Genomic DNA, 15,387 nt, shown 5'->3' with positions numbered 1-15,387 from the left:
GACACCCGGGGTGCCCGGACCCCCCCCGCCTCCGAACCCCCCACCGTACCCCCGCCCCGCTGCGCCACCGCCACGCCACCAGGGGGCGCTGCTCCCCGCGGCACGCACACCCACTCCCCCCCCCGCCACAGCGCCGCCTGGCGGCCGGCTCTGCGCGCATGTCTGCGCGCATGCCCCGCCCCCTTTCCCCGCGCATGCGCGGCGTGTGGCGGCCGCCGCCGGGACGGGAGCGGAGCCGCTGCCGCCATCATGGTGCTGGACCTGGACCTGTTCCGCGCCGACAAGGGCGGCGACCCCGCCATGGTGCGGGACATGCAGCGCAAACGCTTCAAGGACCCGGCGCTGGTGGACGCGCTGGTGCGGGCCGACGGCGCCTGGCGGAGGTGTACGTGGGGCGGAGGGGCCGGGCTGGGGGCTGGCACCCCCCGGGCTGGGGGGGAGCTGAGGGGACCTGGCACCCCCCTCTGTCCCAAGCTGGGCTTGTCCCCTCTCACACGCCCCCGGGGTGGGGGATCCCTTCTCGTGCAGCCCCCCGGCGCCAGGAGCCTGTCCCCGGGTTGATCCCCAAACCCCCTCAGCAGGGTGGGGTGACCTTTGGGGGTCCCTCGCAGCCCGAGGTCGATCTTTCCCCTCTGGGACTGGGGGGATCCGGTGGCTGGATCCCTGCGGGGGGGGGGGGGGGCTGTCCCTGGGTGGACCCCCCTCACCCCCTTCCCCAGGGCTGGGGAGCGATTCTCCGGGTGCATCCCCCCGTTCCCCCTCCCCAGGCCTGGGACAGGTCCCTGGTGTCGATCGTTTTTGGCCCGCACGTGGGTCCCCCCCCTCCCGGGATCCGCAGGGATCCGCTCCCTGCTCTGCTGCGGCGTCCGGCCGGGCAGGGTGGGGGGGTCCCGCACGGTGCCACCCCCACATCTTGGGGTGAATTCGTACCCGGGCGGTTCGAGGGGGCGGGAGCAAAGACGGCGCGGGTGGGCAGCGGGAGCTGCCGTCGAGCCCCGTTTTCGGGTACCCGGACGTGGTGGGAGGTTCGAGGGGGACGCGGCGCCCAGGGAACCGCGGGTTGCTGGAGCTCCCACCCCTCGGGTGGGTTCAAACGCTTCGTCCTCTTGATGTGCGTGAGCCCGGCCCTGCTTCACCGCGCCCGGCGCGTCCAGCCCTGCCTGGCTCCGGCCGCGCCCGCCTCACCGCTTTCATTTAACCGAGGGCCTTTCATCCCGCAGGACCAGCCCCCTCCCCGCGGGGCTCCGGCCCGTCCCGGCCGCGCTGGGTGCTGCGGGGGGTGCGGGGGGTGCTGCGGAGGGGTGTGCTGGCGCGTAACCGCAGGGCTGGCAGGACGCTGGCGAGCAGCCGGCTGATGCAATCCCGCGTCTGTCGGTGGTGCCGGTGCCGTGCCGTGCCGTGCCGTGCCGTGCCGTGGGGTCCTCGGGAGGCTGCCAGGGTCGTGTTGCTCCCTGGCTCTTAACCCTTTGCGTTTCCTGGTCCCCCGTGGGGCTGGTCCCGCCTGCGGGTGGCGGTGTCACCCCGTTGGGGTGTCGCATCCCTGGGGCTGGCGCGGCTCTGATTTGGGCTGCCCTGCCAGGAGGGGACGGCTCCGCTCTGGGCTCTGCCCTTCCCAGCCCTGCTGTCACCTCGGTCCCCTCATCAACCAGCCCCAATCTCATCGCTCTGACCCCAGAGCCCTGGATCCGCTCAGCCCTCAGCAGCCCCGGCCCGGGGGTCCTGGTGGGGTCGTGGCTCGCCGCTGTGGCCCCGTGCAGCGTCACTGCAGGCATTTTCAAATGCCAGCCCTGCGTGGGAGGCCTCTGCTCCCCGCACCCCTGCCCCATGTCGCAGCCAGCCCTGCACCGTGCTCTCACGCCGTCAGACCCTCTCCTGTCCTTCCCAAATGCCCAGGGCTGGCGGCCACAGACGTCGGGGAGCTGCCATCCCCTCTCCTGCTCCCACAGCCTTTGCGGCCGCTCTCGGTGTGACAGGGAGTGACGGCTCCCTCCCCTCTGCTTTCCAGGCAGGTTTCGTGCCGATAACCTGAACAAGCTGAAGAACCTGTGCAGCAAAACGATCGGGGACAAGATGAAGGTGAGGCACAGAGGCAGGCGATCCTGGCGGCGATTCACTGGTGGGACGTTGCTCACTGGTGATATCTTCCCCAGGCCTCTGCTCTCAGGCCTCTCCCTCACATCGCTGGGGAATATTTTTACCCTCAAGCTTTACCTTTTAACCCTGCTGGGGTTCCTTTTGCCTCCCCCTGCAGAAAAAAGAGCCAGTGGGGACGGATGAGTCTGTACCGGAGAGCGTGCAGAACCTCGACGAGCTCACGGCCGACGTCCTGGGGGTGAGTCCGACCCCGTCTCCCCTTCTGTGCCACCAGCCCACCTGGCTCGTCCGGAGCTTCCCCTGTAGTTGCCTGGTTTGGTGGCTGGCGTGAGGTGCCCAAACCCCAGTGCCAAGCGAGGGGGTGCTGCCTGAGCTCCCCTGCCAGGAGGATCCTTGTTTCCCTCCGTCCCGCGCAGCACTAACCAGCTCTTGCTCCGTGTCCTTCATCTAAAGACCCTTTCGGCCTCGATCCGTGCAGCTGCCAGCCTGCTCCCCAGCCAGGGCCCGTCCTGCGCTTCCCCGGGGGCCCGAGTCGTTCCATGTCCTTTGCAAGCCCCTTCCTCCCTATCCCTGCCCCTCCCCAGCTCATTAACTGCGATGTTTAACGAGCGTGGCGCTGGCTGGCTTTTGCTGCCATGGGAGCTGGCCGCTTCGCTGGCTCAGGCCCTTTGTCCCCCGGCGCTGTTCTTTGATGCGTTCGGGCCCCAGTTTCGCTCCGGAGGCTGTGTGGGTGGGGTGAGGGTCCGTGGTTAACCGTGCGCGGCCGGCAGCCCCCTCTCCCCGGCGGTGTCTTCCCCTCTCCGCCTCACCCGTGTCCCCGTGCAGGCTCTGCAGGTGTCGCAGATCAAGAAGGTCCGTCTGCTCATCGACGAAGCCATCCTGCAGTGCGACGCCGAGCGCGTCAGGCTGGAGGCAGAACGTTTCGAGAGCCTGCGGGAGATCGGGAACCTCCTCCACCCCTCGGTGCCCATCAGCAACGACGAGGTAGGGACGAGGGCAGTTCATCAAAGCCGGCGAGCGAGGGGGGCTCGCTGCGGGGTGGTCACTCCCCCCGCAACCCTGAGATCAGCGGGCAAGGGAATGAAATCTGCATGACAAGACAGAGCTTCCTGCCGGGAGCAGACAAAGAGCGGCTCAGACGACGCTGGACGTGGCCATTGTTGGGGGAATACATGGGAAACTCGCTGCCAGCCGGGGGCTGGGATCTCCCTCCGCCGCCTTCATTCATCCCGCAGGAATATTTTCCTGGGGGAACACAATTGGGCTGGGCCGGTTGCCAAGCGGCCGTATAATAAGTGACCGGCCGGGACCAGGACTGGGGATCCAGCCTGGGGTCCCGAACTGGGCCCAGTGCGATGCAGAGACTGGTGTCGCCGCAGCCCTGGGAGCCCAGGTGATGGGGTTCCCCTTCCTCCTCTCTCCGTCTTTGTGCAGGACGCGGACAACAAGGTGGAGCGGGTGTGGGGCGACTGCAGCTGCAGGAAGAAGTATTCCCACGTGGACCTGGTGGTGATGGTGGATGGCTACGAGGGAGAGAAGGGGGCTGTGGTGGCGGGCAGCCGCGGCTACTTCCTTAAGGTGCGAGCGCGGCCCCCGCGGGGGTGCGGGAACGGCCGGAGCCGGAGGGAGAGCTGATGGAAACCGGGGGGCGACGGGGGCCCTGGCTTCTCCTCCGCTGGGCTGAGCCTCTGCGGCGGCGGCAGCACACGCTGAGCTGGCTCATCCTGCGGGATGGACTCCGGCCGTCCATGCCGCAGCGGGGCCGCCCAGGGCTCGACGTGCTCCCCGACGCGCTGAGCAGGAGGGGATGGCGCGGCGTGGGGAGGTGTGACAGGCGGTGGCTCCCCCGTCCCGCAGGGTCCGCTGGTGTTCCTGGAGCAGGCGCTGATCCAGTACGCGCTGCAGAGCCTGCGCGCCAAGGGCTACACTCCCGTCTACACGCCCTTCTTCATGCGGAAGGAGGTGATGCAGGAGGTGGCCCAGCTCAGCCAGTTCGACGAGGAGCTCTACAAGGTGAGCGGCTCCGCGCCCGCCGGCTCCGCGCGTCCCGCCGCCGGGCCCCCGCCGTCCCCTCCGGCCACCGGCCTTCCCCCCGCGCCACCGCCGTGCGCCTTCCTCTGCCAGAAGGGAGCCGGCTGAGATCCCGCTGCCCTGGCGCAGGCCCGTCTTCACGGCTGACGCCGTTGTCATGGCAGTGCGGTGACGGGAGGTGGCTCGTCCCCAGCCTGGCTGGCGGGAGGCCGTCGGGCCTTTGAAGGGAGGGCAAACAAGCAGCGAGCGGCAGCTGCTCCCTTTCCCGAGCCGTCCTGTCCCCCCCTCCAAGCGCTGGCCCCGGAAAATCTCGCTGCCTGCGCATCTGCCGGCGAGCGTCTGTCCCCGGAGACGCGGGAGCAGCTGGGGAAGGGGGCCGGTGGCTTTGTCCCTGCCGCAGGTGATCGGCAAGGGCAGCGAGAAGGCGGAGGACAGCTCCGTCGATGAGAAGTACCTGATCGCCACCTCGGAGCAGCCCATCGCCGCCCTGCACCGCGACGAGTGGCTGAAGCCGGAGGATCTGCCCATCAAGTACGCGGGGCTGTCCACCTGCTTCCGGCAGGAGGTGGGCTCGCACGGCCGCGACACCCGCGGCATCTTCCGCGTCCACCAGTTCGAGAAGGTGAGAGGAGCGAGGCGACGTTCCCGCCGGGAATTCGGGGCCGTATCCGGCGCCAACGCGGCGTCCCGTTCTCTTTGCAGATCGAGCAGTTCGTCTACGCCTCGCCTCACGACAACAAATCCTGGGAGATGTTCGAGGAGATGATGGCCACGGCCGAGGAGTTCTACCAGTCCCTGGGCATCCCCTACCACATCGTCAACATCGTCTCGGGTAGGGGCAGGGCCTTCCTCACCGCGCGGCGCCGCCGCCGCCCCTCTGTGCCGCGGCGGCCCAGGGGACACCGGCCACCTCTGCCAGCGCCTCGGGTGTCACCGCGGCCCTGACCCACTTCCCGGCTCGGCTTTCTTTGTCCCTGGCTCGCCTTCCCAAGGTGTCTGTCCCCACGCCTGGCGAGGGGGAGGAGGTGCCTGGCCCCGGGCCGGGGAGGAAGGAGAGTTTTGTTTTTCTGCGGATCCTCCGCTTGGCTCTGGGTCCGCCAGGACCCTGCTGTGCTGCCGCTGTCCCCGCTGTCCCTTCCAGAGGGACAGTCTGAGTGTCCCGAGTCCTTCTGGAAGCTCTCCCAGGAAAACGATCCCATTTAAACGCTCCTTCCCAGCCTCCCCGCTGCAGCGCGGGAGCCCCACACCCCTGCGACAAAGCCAGAGTCACCCCGGCGGCTCCGTGCCTGCCGTCCCGTGGGCCGGGCACGTTGGGGTTGGGGGGAACAGGAGCCCCCCGACCCCAGCTCAGCGCTGCCCCGCTCTCCCCCAGGCTCCCTCAACCACGCTGCCAGTAAGAAGCTGGACCTGGAGGCCTGGTTCCCTGGTTCTGGCGCTTTCCGCGAGCTCGTGTCCTGCTCCAACTGCACTGACTACCAGGCGCGCCGCCTGCGCATCCGCTACGGGCAGACCAAGAAGATGATGGACAAGGTGAGGCCGAGCCGTGCGGCAGGGGGGTCCCGCTCACCCCCTCCTCGGCTTTACGGCGTCACCCCCCCCTTGCCGTGTCCCCGCCGCAGGTGGAGTTCGTGCACATGCTGAACGCCACGATGTGTGCCACCACCCGCACCATCTGCGCCATCCTGGAGAACTACCAGACGGAGGAGGGCGTCCGCGTCCCCGAGAAGCTCCGAGACTTCATGCCCCCAGGTAACGCCCTGCCGTCCCCCCTAACCCTGGGTGCCGGGGGGGTCTCCAGTACCCCAGCCTCGCGCCGGGCCGGGGTTGACGCCCGTGTCTCCCCGTGCCCAGACCTGCGGGAGCTGATCCGGTTCGTGCGGCCGGCGCCCATCGAGCAGGAGCTCTCCAAGAAACAGAAGAAGCAGCAGGAGGGGGGCAAGAAGAAGGCGGGGGCGGGCGGCGAGCGGGTGCTGGAGCAGCAGATGCAGAACATGGGCGTCAGCAGCGCCTGAGTCCCGCCCGCCCCCCCAGCCCCTCCCCCGGGGACCTGCCTGAGTCATCCTGCCTTCATCGCCCGGGCTGCGCCCATCGCCCGCGCCTCGGGGCCCGTCTGCGGCTGGGAGGTGCCGGTCACCGCCTGGGCCCCCCCTCGCCGCTGCCGCGCTGCGGCACGGAGCGCCGCGCTCCCACGGGACTAAGGACTGACGCTGTGGGGGCCGCGGCCCCCCCGTTGCCCCCCCAGGGCCCTGCTCCCTTCCCCAGGGACGGGACACGTCCTCGCGCTCCATCCAATAAAGCCGAGAGCTGCTGAGCTGCGCGTCCCTGGGGGGGTCTGCGGGGAAAGGGGGGGGCGGGGGGGCTCTGGCTGCCTTTCCCCCTCGCCCCCCCTCCCCGGGGGCCTCCGCCGCCCCACACAATGCCCCAGACAAAGGCCGCGCTGCGCGGAGCCCGTTTGTCATTCAGCGAGGGGCCCCCCGCGCCACGGCCCCAGCTGCCAGCCCGGGCCCCCCCGCGCGGTGGGGAGGGGGCTGCGTGCCTCAGTTTCCCCGCGGGAAGGGGCCCGGCCCTCACCCCCTGCTCCCCGCTTGTGCGTGGGAAACCCACGGCTGCACCCACGGGGCGCAGCGCCCTCGACCAGCCGGTCAGGCTCCCCTTTGAAGGGCGCCGGGCCCCCGGGGCGGGGAGCGGCCCCCGCTGCGGCACCGCAGCCCCGGGCGGGCGCCGGGGGGGTCCCCGGGGTGGCTCCCCAGCACCCGGGCCGCCTGTGGGGCCCCCGCACCCCATCTGCACCCGTCCGACCCGTTCTGCCGCCCGGGCCCGGCGCTGCACCATCCTGCCCGGCTCCCACGCCCTGCACACGGCGCCGGCTGCGGGGTGGGTGCTGCGTGGGTGCCGGGGTGGGGGGGCTGCACCCAACTGCTCCTTCTGCCCCATTAGACCCCCATGGGGATGCACCCCCCCCCCCAGCCTCCCAGTATCCCCCAGTATCGCCAGGCCTCCAGTGCTCCACGTCCTCTGCTTCCCAGTCCTTCCCAGTTTGTCCCAGCGCCCCTCCAGTCCAGGCCTGTGATGGCCCCCAAGAACTGGGGCGGGGACCCCCCCCATGCTGGGGCGCAGCGGTGGCATGGAGTGGGGGGGATGGGCTTGCATGTGTCACGCGTGTGTGTGCGTGTGCCCTGTGTGTGCGTGTGCAGCGTGCGTGCGATGTGTGCTGCTGCCTGTGCCCCACGCGTGTGCGATGTGCGCGGCCGGGGTGCGGGTGACCTGTGTGTCTGTGCGCAACGGGCACGTGTGGAGCATCCATGTGCATGTGTGTAACATCCATGTGCGTGTGTGGAGCATCCATGTGCGTGTGTGGAGCATCCATATGTGTGTGCGTAACATCCATGTGCATGTTTGTAACATCCATGTGCACGTGTGTAACATCCATGTGCATGTGTGCAACATCCATGTGCGTGTGTGCAGCATCCATGTGCATGTGCGTAACATCCATGTGCGTGTGTGCGACGTACAGGTGCGTGTGTGCGACCTGCATGTCTCTGTGTGTGCAACACGCGTGTGTGCGCGCAAGGTGCATGTGCCTGCGTGCAGCATCCATGTGCGTGTGTGCGACGTGCCTGTGTGTGCGGCGTGCCCCGTGCCCGCGCATCCCCGCGCTGCCGCCGATGCGGGCGGGGCCGGTGCCGCCGGCGGGGCCGGGGGCGGGGGAGCGGCGGCGCCTTTAAGCGCGGCGCGGGCCGGTCCCGGTGCCGGCCCCGCCCCGGCGGGCGCGCGCGGGCGGCGGGAGCGGCGCAGGCGGCGGCGCGGGGCGCAGCGGGCACCGGCCGCACCGCGCTATGGGCGCCGCGCCCGCCCGCGGGGCCGCGCTCCCGCTGCTGCTGCTGCTGCTGCTGCTGCCGGCACCGGCACCGGGACTGGGACCGGACACCGCCACCGGCACCTGCCCGCCCGCCGCGCTCCCGCCGCCGCTCCCGCCCCGCAGCGGCACCGGGGACAGCGGCGGAGCCGGGCCCTGCCCGCGCAGCGGCGGCGCTGGGACCGCACCGGGCAGCGGCGGGGACAGCGGGAGCCCCGAGCGTGCCCGAGGCCATGGGGGCACCGGTCGCAGCGGGGACGCCCAGGTCCCCCGGGACACCGGGAGCGCTGGGGACGCCGGACGCGCCGGGAGCATCCACGTCACCGGTGCCACCGGGAGCACCGGGAACGCGATGAGCATCGGGGATACTGGGCGCACTGGGGACGTCGGGGGCACTCCAGTCCCAAAGGACAGCGGGAGCATCGGGAATACCGGATGCACTGGGGAGACTGGGAATGTCCCCAGGGACGTCGGGAGCACCAGGAAAGTCCCCAGGGACACCGGGAGCACCGGGAATACTGGACGCACCGGAGAGACTGGGAATGTCCCCAGGGACACTGGGAGCACCGGGAATACTGGACGCACTGGGGAGACTGGGAAAGTCCCCACGGACTCCGGGAGCACTGGGAACGTGATGAGCACCAGGGATGCTGGGCGCACTGGGGACATCGGCAGCACCCAAATCCCCGGGGACGCCGGGAGAAACAGGGATACTGGGCACACTGGACAGACTGGGAAAGTCCCCGGGAGCACCAGAGATACCAGATGCGGTGAGGACGCTGGGAAAGTCCCCAGGGACGCCAGGAGCACCAGGGAGACTGTGAGCACCGGGGACATTGGGGACCCCCCGACCGCGGGGGCTGCCGGGAGCCCCGTGACCCGCAGCCGCTCCCGCCGGCGCCGCAGCCCCAACACGGCGCCGCAGTTCCAGCCCTCCAGCTACCAGGCCTCGGTGGGGGAGAACCGGCCGGCGGGGACGCCGGTGACGCAGGTGACGGCGGTGGACCCCGACGAGGGGGAGGCGGGCCGGCTGCTCTACGCCATGGCCGCCCTCTTCGACAGCCGCTCCGACGCCCTCTTCGCCATGGACCCTGTCACCGGCGCCGTCACCACCGCCGCCCCACTGGACCGCGAGAGCAAGAGCACCCACGTCTTCCGGGTGACAGCGGTGGACCACGGGACGCCCCGGCGCAGCGCCATGGCCACGTTGACGGTGACGGTGAGCGACGCCAACGACCACGACCCGGCCTTCGAGCAGCCCGAGTACCGGGAGAGCGTGCGGGAGAACCTGGAGGTGGGCTACGAGGTGCTGACGGTGCGGGCCACCGACGGCGATGCCGGTCCCAACGCCAACGTCCTCTACCGTCTCCTCAACGCCGGCGGCGCCAACGAGGTCTTCGAGATCGATCCCCGCTCCGGCGTCATCCGCACCCGCGGCCCCGTGGACCGCGAGGAGGTGGAGGCCTTCGAGCTGCTGGTGGAGGCCGCGGATCAGGGCCAGGAGCCGGGACCCCGCAGTGCCACGGCCACCGTCCGCATCGCCGTGGAGGACGACAACGACAACGCGCCGCAGTTCAGCGAGAAGCGTTACGTGGCACAGGTCCCCGAGGACGTGGCGCCCAACTCGGCCGTGCTGCAGGTGACGGCCACCGACCGCGACAAGGGCAGCAACGCCCTGGTGCACTACAGCATCGTCAGCGGTAACACGCGCGGCCACTTCTACATTGACGCGCAGACGGGCGCGCTGGACGTCGTCAGCCCCTTGGACTACGAGGTCAGCAAGGAGTTCACCCTCCGCATCCGGGCGCAGGACGGCGGCCGCCCGCCCCTCTCCAACATCAGCGGCTTGGTCACCGTCCAGGTGTTGGACGTCAACGATAACGCCCCCATCTTCGTCAGCACGCCCTTCCAGGCCACCGTGCTGGAGAATGTGCCGGTGGGTTACTCCGTCATCCACATCCAAGCCATCGACGCCGATTCGGGTGACAACGGCCGGCTGGTCTACACCCTCCTGGAGACCGGCGCCAGCTTCCCCTTCGCCATCAACAACAGCACCGGCTGGATCGTGGTGGCCTCCGAGCTGGACCGGGAGGCGGTGGACTTCTACAGCTTCGGGGTGGAGGCGAGAGACCAGGGCAGCCCCCCCATGGCCTCCTCGGCCAGCGTCAGCGTCACCGTCCTGGATGTCAACGACAACAGCCCCGAGTTCACGCAGCGGGAGTACGGCGCCCGCCTGAACGAGGACGCGGCGGTGGGCAGCAGCGTCCTCACTGTCTCCGCCGTCGACCGCGACGCCAACAGCGTCATCACCTACCAGATCTCCAGCGGCAACACCCGCAACCGCTTCTCCATCACCAGCCAGAGCGGCGGCGGGCTCATCTCCCTCGCCCTGCCCCTGGACTACAAGCTGGAGCGGCAGTACCTCCTCACCATCGCCGCCTCCGACGGCACCCGCCAGGACACGGCCCAGGTGGTCGTCAACGTCACCGACGCCAACACCCACCGGCCTGTCTTCCAGAGCTCCCACTACACTGTCAACATCAACGAGGACCGGCCGGTGGGCACCACGGTGGTGGTCATCAGCGCCACGGACGAGGACACGGGGGAGAACGCCCGCATCACCTACCTGATGGAGGACAGCATCCCCCAGTTCCGCATCGCCGCCGAGACAGGGGCCGTCACCACCCAGATGGAGCTGGACTACGAGGACCAGGTGTCCTACACCCTGGCCGTCACGGCACGGGACAACGGCATCCCGCAGAAGTCCGACACCACCTACCTGGAGATCCTGGTGAGCGACGTCAACGACAACGCGCCCCAGTTCCTGCGCGACTCCTACCAGGGCTCGGTCTACGAGGACGTGCCCGCCTTCACCAGCGTCCTCCAGGTCTCCGCCACCGACCGTGACTCGGGGCTCAACGGCAGGGTCTTCTACACCTTCCAAGGGGGTGACGACGGCGACGGCGACTTCATCATCGAGTCCACCTCGGGCATCGTCCGCACCTTGCGCCGCCTCGACCGGGAGAACGTGCCGCTCTACACCCTGCGGGCCTTCGCCGTCGACAAGGGGGTCCCGGCCAAGCGGACACCGGTGGAGATCCAAGTGACGGTGCTGGACGTCAATGACAACCCGCCCGTCTTCGAGCGGGACGAGTTCGACATCTTCGTGGAGGAGAACAGCCCCATCGGGCTGGTGGTGGCCCGCATCACGGCCACCGACCCCGACGAGGGCACCAACGCCCAAATCATGTACCAGATCGTGGAGGGCAACATCCCCGAGGTCTTCCAGCTGGACATCTTCTCCGGCGAGCTCACCGCCTTGGCCGACCTGGACTACGAGTCCAAGGCGGAGTACGTCATGGTGGTCCAGGCCACCTCGGCCCCCCTGGTCAGCCGGGCCACCGTCCACGTCCGCCTTCGCGACGCCAACGACAACAGCCCCCAGCTGAAGAACTTTGAGATCCTCTTCAACAACTACATCACCAACCGCTCGGGCAGCTTCCCCGGGGGGGTCATCGGCCGCGTCCCGGCCCACGACCCCGACGTCTCCGACAGCCTCACCTACGCCTTCGAGCAGGGGAACGAGCTCAACCTGGTGCTGCTGGACCCCCGCAGCGGGGACCTGCGCCTCAGCCCCGCCCTGGACAACAACCGCCCGCTGGAGGCCGTCATGAGGGTCTCCGTCTCAGGTAAGACCCCCGTCCTGGGGTGGGGTGGCTTGGGGGGGTGGAGGGGGGCGAGGTTTGGGGCTGGGGGAACCCCTTGTGGGTGCCCCCCGCCCACCCTTCTGCGTGGAGTGGAGGTGGTTTGGGGTCCCACCACCCCATCTTGGCTGCCCCCACCCTCTGGATCTGGGGGGGGGGGGGTGATGGGGATGCTGTGCCCACCCCCACCCCAAACATCCCGGCTGGAGGCGACGGGGGTCGCCAGCACCCCCGTTTCCTTCCCCACCCCCAGTCTCAGCCCTGGGGTGTCTGGGGGGGTCCGGTACCCCAGTGCATGGGGGATTTTTTTGGAGGGGGGGTCAGGACCCTGCAGAAAGAATTTGGGGGGGCAAGACTCCCTGTGGGTATTGGGGGGGGGTCCTGGCACCCTGGCCTGTCCGTTGGGGGGTCCCCAAACCCAACACATCAGTTTGGGGAGGGTCACTGGCGGGAAGGGGCCCGTGCCGGGGGTGCTCGGGGGGGGGCTGGTGGGTGCTGGTGGAGGGGCTCACCCCGGGGTGGGGGAGCAGCTCCTCAGCCGCCCCCGGGCAGGGAAACTGAGTCACGGGCCCTGCTGTCCCTTGTCCCCAGCCATGTGGCCCCCGTTGCCCCCCGTGCCCCCCCAGAGCCCCCCAGGCTGGGGTCCCCACTCCAGCTGCACAAAGAGGGGGCCCAGGGCACAAAGGGTGGGGGCAGGGAGCCCCCCGTGCCCAGGCTGTGCCCCCCCCCCAGCGCTGGGGCGGCCGGGAGGGGAACAAAGGGTCCGGCCATCGCTCGGCCCCCGCGGCCGCAGCCATGGCAACCCCCCCCCGCGGCCACCGGCCACGGGCCACCGGGCAGCCCTGGCCCCCGCCACCCCCCGGCGTCACCCCCTTCTCCCTCCCCCGGCCCCCCACCCCACTGTCCCCACGTCCATCTGTCCGCCCGCTCCCCATCTGTCCCGCTGCCCTTCCTCCAGGCGGGAGGAGAAGGAGGAGGAGGAGGAAGAGGAGGAGGAGGGTGGGTGTCCTGGCGCTGGGCAGAGCCTGTGCCCCCCAGCACCCCACGGTGCTGCCGAGTGGGTCAGGACGGGTGCTCCACAACCGGCGCGAGCCCCGTCCCGCAATAGCCACTGGTGCCCCGCAGCCAGCACCGTCCCTCGGTGGCTGAATGGGACGGCTGCCCCGTAACCAGTGCTGTCCCCATCCCGTGGTGGCCGTCACGATGGCTGCCCCATCGGCACCACCCTACTGTCCCCATCCCACAATGGCCATCACGATGGGTGCCCCAGAGCGGGTGCTGTCCCCATCCCATGGTGGCCAAGCATGTTGGGTGCCCCATCCCACCCCTCTGTCCCCATCCCATGGAGGCCATCACCACGGGTGCCCCGTAGCCAGCGCCGTCCCCATCCCGTGGTGGCCATGGCGATGGGTGCCCCGTAGCCAGCACTGTCCCCCACTGTCCCCATCCTGCGTTGGGCGCCCCACCCACCCCACGGTGGCCATCACGACGGGTGCCCCATCGCCGCCACCATCCCCACCCCACGGTGGCCGAGCAGGTTGGGTGCGCCATCGTCCGGCGGCGGCCGTCGCCGTTGCTGACCCCTCCCCGTCCCCGCCCGCAGACGGGGTCCACAGCGCGACGGCCCAGTGCACGCTGCGGGTGACGGTGATCACGGACGAGATGCTGAGCAACAGCATCACGCTGCGCCTGGCTGACATGTCCCAGGAGCGCTTCCTCTCCCCGCTGCTCAGCCGCTTCCTGGAGGGGGTGGCCGCCGTCCTGGCCGCCCCCCGCCACCGCGTCGTCCTCTTCAACATCCAGGCGGACACGGACGTGGGGTCGGCCCGCATCCTCAACGTCAGCCTCTCGGTGCTGCTGCCCGCCTCGGCGCGCGGCGCCCGCTTCTTCTCCTCCGAGGAGCTGCAGGAGCGGCTCTACCTCAACCGCTCGCTGCTGGCCGCCATCTCGGCCCAGCGCGTCCTGCCCTTCGACGACAACGTCTGCCTGCGCGAGCCCTGCGAGAACTACATGCGCTGCGTCTCCGTGCTGCAGTTCGACAGCTCGGCGCCCTTCCTCGCCTCTGACACCATCCTCTTCCGGCCCATCCACCCCGTCACCGGCCTGCGCTGCCGCTGCCCGCCCGGCTTCACCGGCGACTACTGCGAGACGGAGATCGACCTGTGCTACTCCAGCCCCTGCGGCGCCCACGGGCGCTGCCGCAGCCGCGAGGGCGGCTACACCTGCGAGTGCCACGAGGATTTCACGGGTCAGCCCCGCGCTGCCGCCGCCCGCGTCCCCCGCGGCTTCGGTCTCCATCCTCGTCGTCACGTCTTCCTCCCTGCCTCTCGCTCCTCATCCCCCGCCGGCCCCTCGCCCCGCTCCCCTCGGCCCGCCCTCCGGCGTTGCCGTCGCCCCTGGGGCCCACTCCCGGCCTCCAGCCTCCGTCCCTGCCAGCCTTCATCCCGCTCCTCATCCGCCTTCCTCATCGTCCCTTCTTCCGCTGGCCCTCCGCCATCCTTCGTCCCGCTCCTTTTCAGCCTCTCCCTCCCCCGTCATCCCCCCATCCTCCCTTCCTCCATCCCCTTCCTCTTCCTCCTCTCCCCAGCTCTTTGCCTTCCTCTTTGTCCTCTCCTCCATCTCTTCACCTTCCTCTTCCTCCTCTCACCATCTCTTCACCTTCCTCTTCCTCCTCTCACCATCTCTTCACCTTCCTCTTCCTCCTCTCCCCATCTCTTCACCTTCCTCTTCCTCTCCTCCATCTCTTCACCTTCCTCTTCCTCCTCTCACCATCTCTTCACCTTCCTCTTCCTCCTCTCCCCATCTCTTCACCTTCCTCTTCCTCTCCTCCATCTCTTCACCTTCCTCTTCCTCCTCTCCCCATCTCTTCACCTTCCTCTTCCTCTCCTCCATCTCTTCACCTTCCTCTTCCTCCTCTCCCCATCTCTTCACCTTCCTCTTCCTCTCCTCCATCTCTTCACCTTCCTCTTTCTCCTCTCCCCATCTCTTTGCGTTCCTCCCTGCCTGGGGGACACCACGGGGTGGGGGGACACTGGGAGACTGGTGGCACTGGGGACAGCCCCCACCCGCCCTGGGCACCCCTTGGCACCCCCTGCCCCCGTGGGACCCCTGGGTGGGGGGCTGCTGGATGGCGGGGGAGGGGATGCTGTGCCTCGGTTGCCATGGCGACGGGAGGCGGTTGCCAGGGCGACGGAGCTGGGGATAAAGCCACTCTGGAGCTGATGGAGGGGGGGGTGGGAGAGGGGACCCCACGCACGTGCTGGGGGTCCCGGGGGTGCCCGGCGCCCTGGGCGCGGTGCCGGGTGCCAGCTGGGCCTCGCGCAGGGGAGCACTGCGAGCTGAGCGCCCGGGGGGGCCGCTGCGCACCGGGGGTCTGCCGCAACGGGGGCACCTGCCTCAACCTGCTGGTGGGGGGGTTCCGCTGCCAGTGCCCCCCCGGGCACTACGAGAAGCCCTTCTGCACCATGAGCACCCGCAGCTTCCCCCCACGCTCCTTCCTCACCTTCCGCGGCCTCCGCCAGCGCTTCCACTTCACCCTCGGCCTGACGTGAGCCCCGCGGCGGGGCCCGGGGGGTGGGGGGCGCTGGGTGCCCCGCGGGCAGAGGGGTGTGGGGCGATGGGTGCCCCCTGGGCATGATTTGGGGTGTGGGGCGATGGGGTCTGGGGTGATGGGTGCCCCGTTGGCATGAGATGGGGCGATGG

At 69.9% G+C, this 15,387-nt stretch overlaps 2 protein-coding genes across 2 annotated transcripts in view; both read left to right on the top strand.

The window, feature by feature from the left end:
* Positions 1–203: 203 nt before the first annotated feature.
* Positions 204–6,436, top strand: SARS1 (seryl-tRNA synthetase 1). Its single transcript, XM_086765899.1, has 11 exons — positions 204–385; positions 2,006–2,076; positions 2,252–2,332; positions 2,920–3,078; positions 3,529–3,672; positions 3,952–4,107; positions 4,526–4,747; positions 4,828–4,957; positions 5,498–5,655; positions 5,745–5,874; positions 5,977–6,436. Exons 1-11 carry the CDS (start codon positions 250–252, stop codon positions 6,135–6,137), a joined length of 1,548 nt encoding a protein of 515 aa, XP_086622025.1. The 5' UTR covers positions 204–249; the 3' UTR covers positions 6,138–6,436.
* Positions 6,437–7,363: 927 nt separating this feature from the next.
* CELSR2 (cadherin EGF LAG seven-pass G-type receptor 2) overlaps positions 7,364–15,387 on the top strand; it is a 30,762-nt gene continuing 22,738 nt past the window's right edge. Inside the window, exons 1-4 of the mRNA XM_086765951.1 lie at positions 7,364–7,494; positions 8,108–11,670; positions 13,289–13,933; positions 15,010–15,232. Of these exons, the coding sequence (XP_086622077.1) occupies positions 7,364–7,494; positions 8,108–11,670; positions 13,289–13,933; positions 15,010–15,232 (4,562 nt within the window). The remainder of the gene's footprint in view (positions 7,495–8,107; positions 11,671–13,288; positions 13,934–15,009; positions 15,233–15,387) is intronic.

This window comes from Chlamydotis macqueenii, chromosome 23 (assembly GCF_036417535.1).
Source record: "Chlamydotis macqueenii isolate bChlMac1 chromosome 23, bChlMac1.mat, whole genome shotgun sequence".
In the NCBI taxonomy this organism is placed as follows: Eukaryota; Metazoa; Chordata; class Aves; order Otidiformes; family Otididae; genus Chlamydotis; species Chlamydotis macqueenii.
This window is presented reverse-complemented; position numbering and strand designations above follow the sequence as displayed.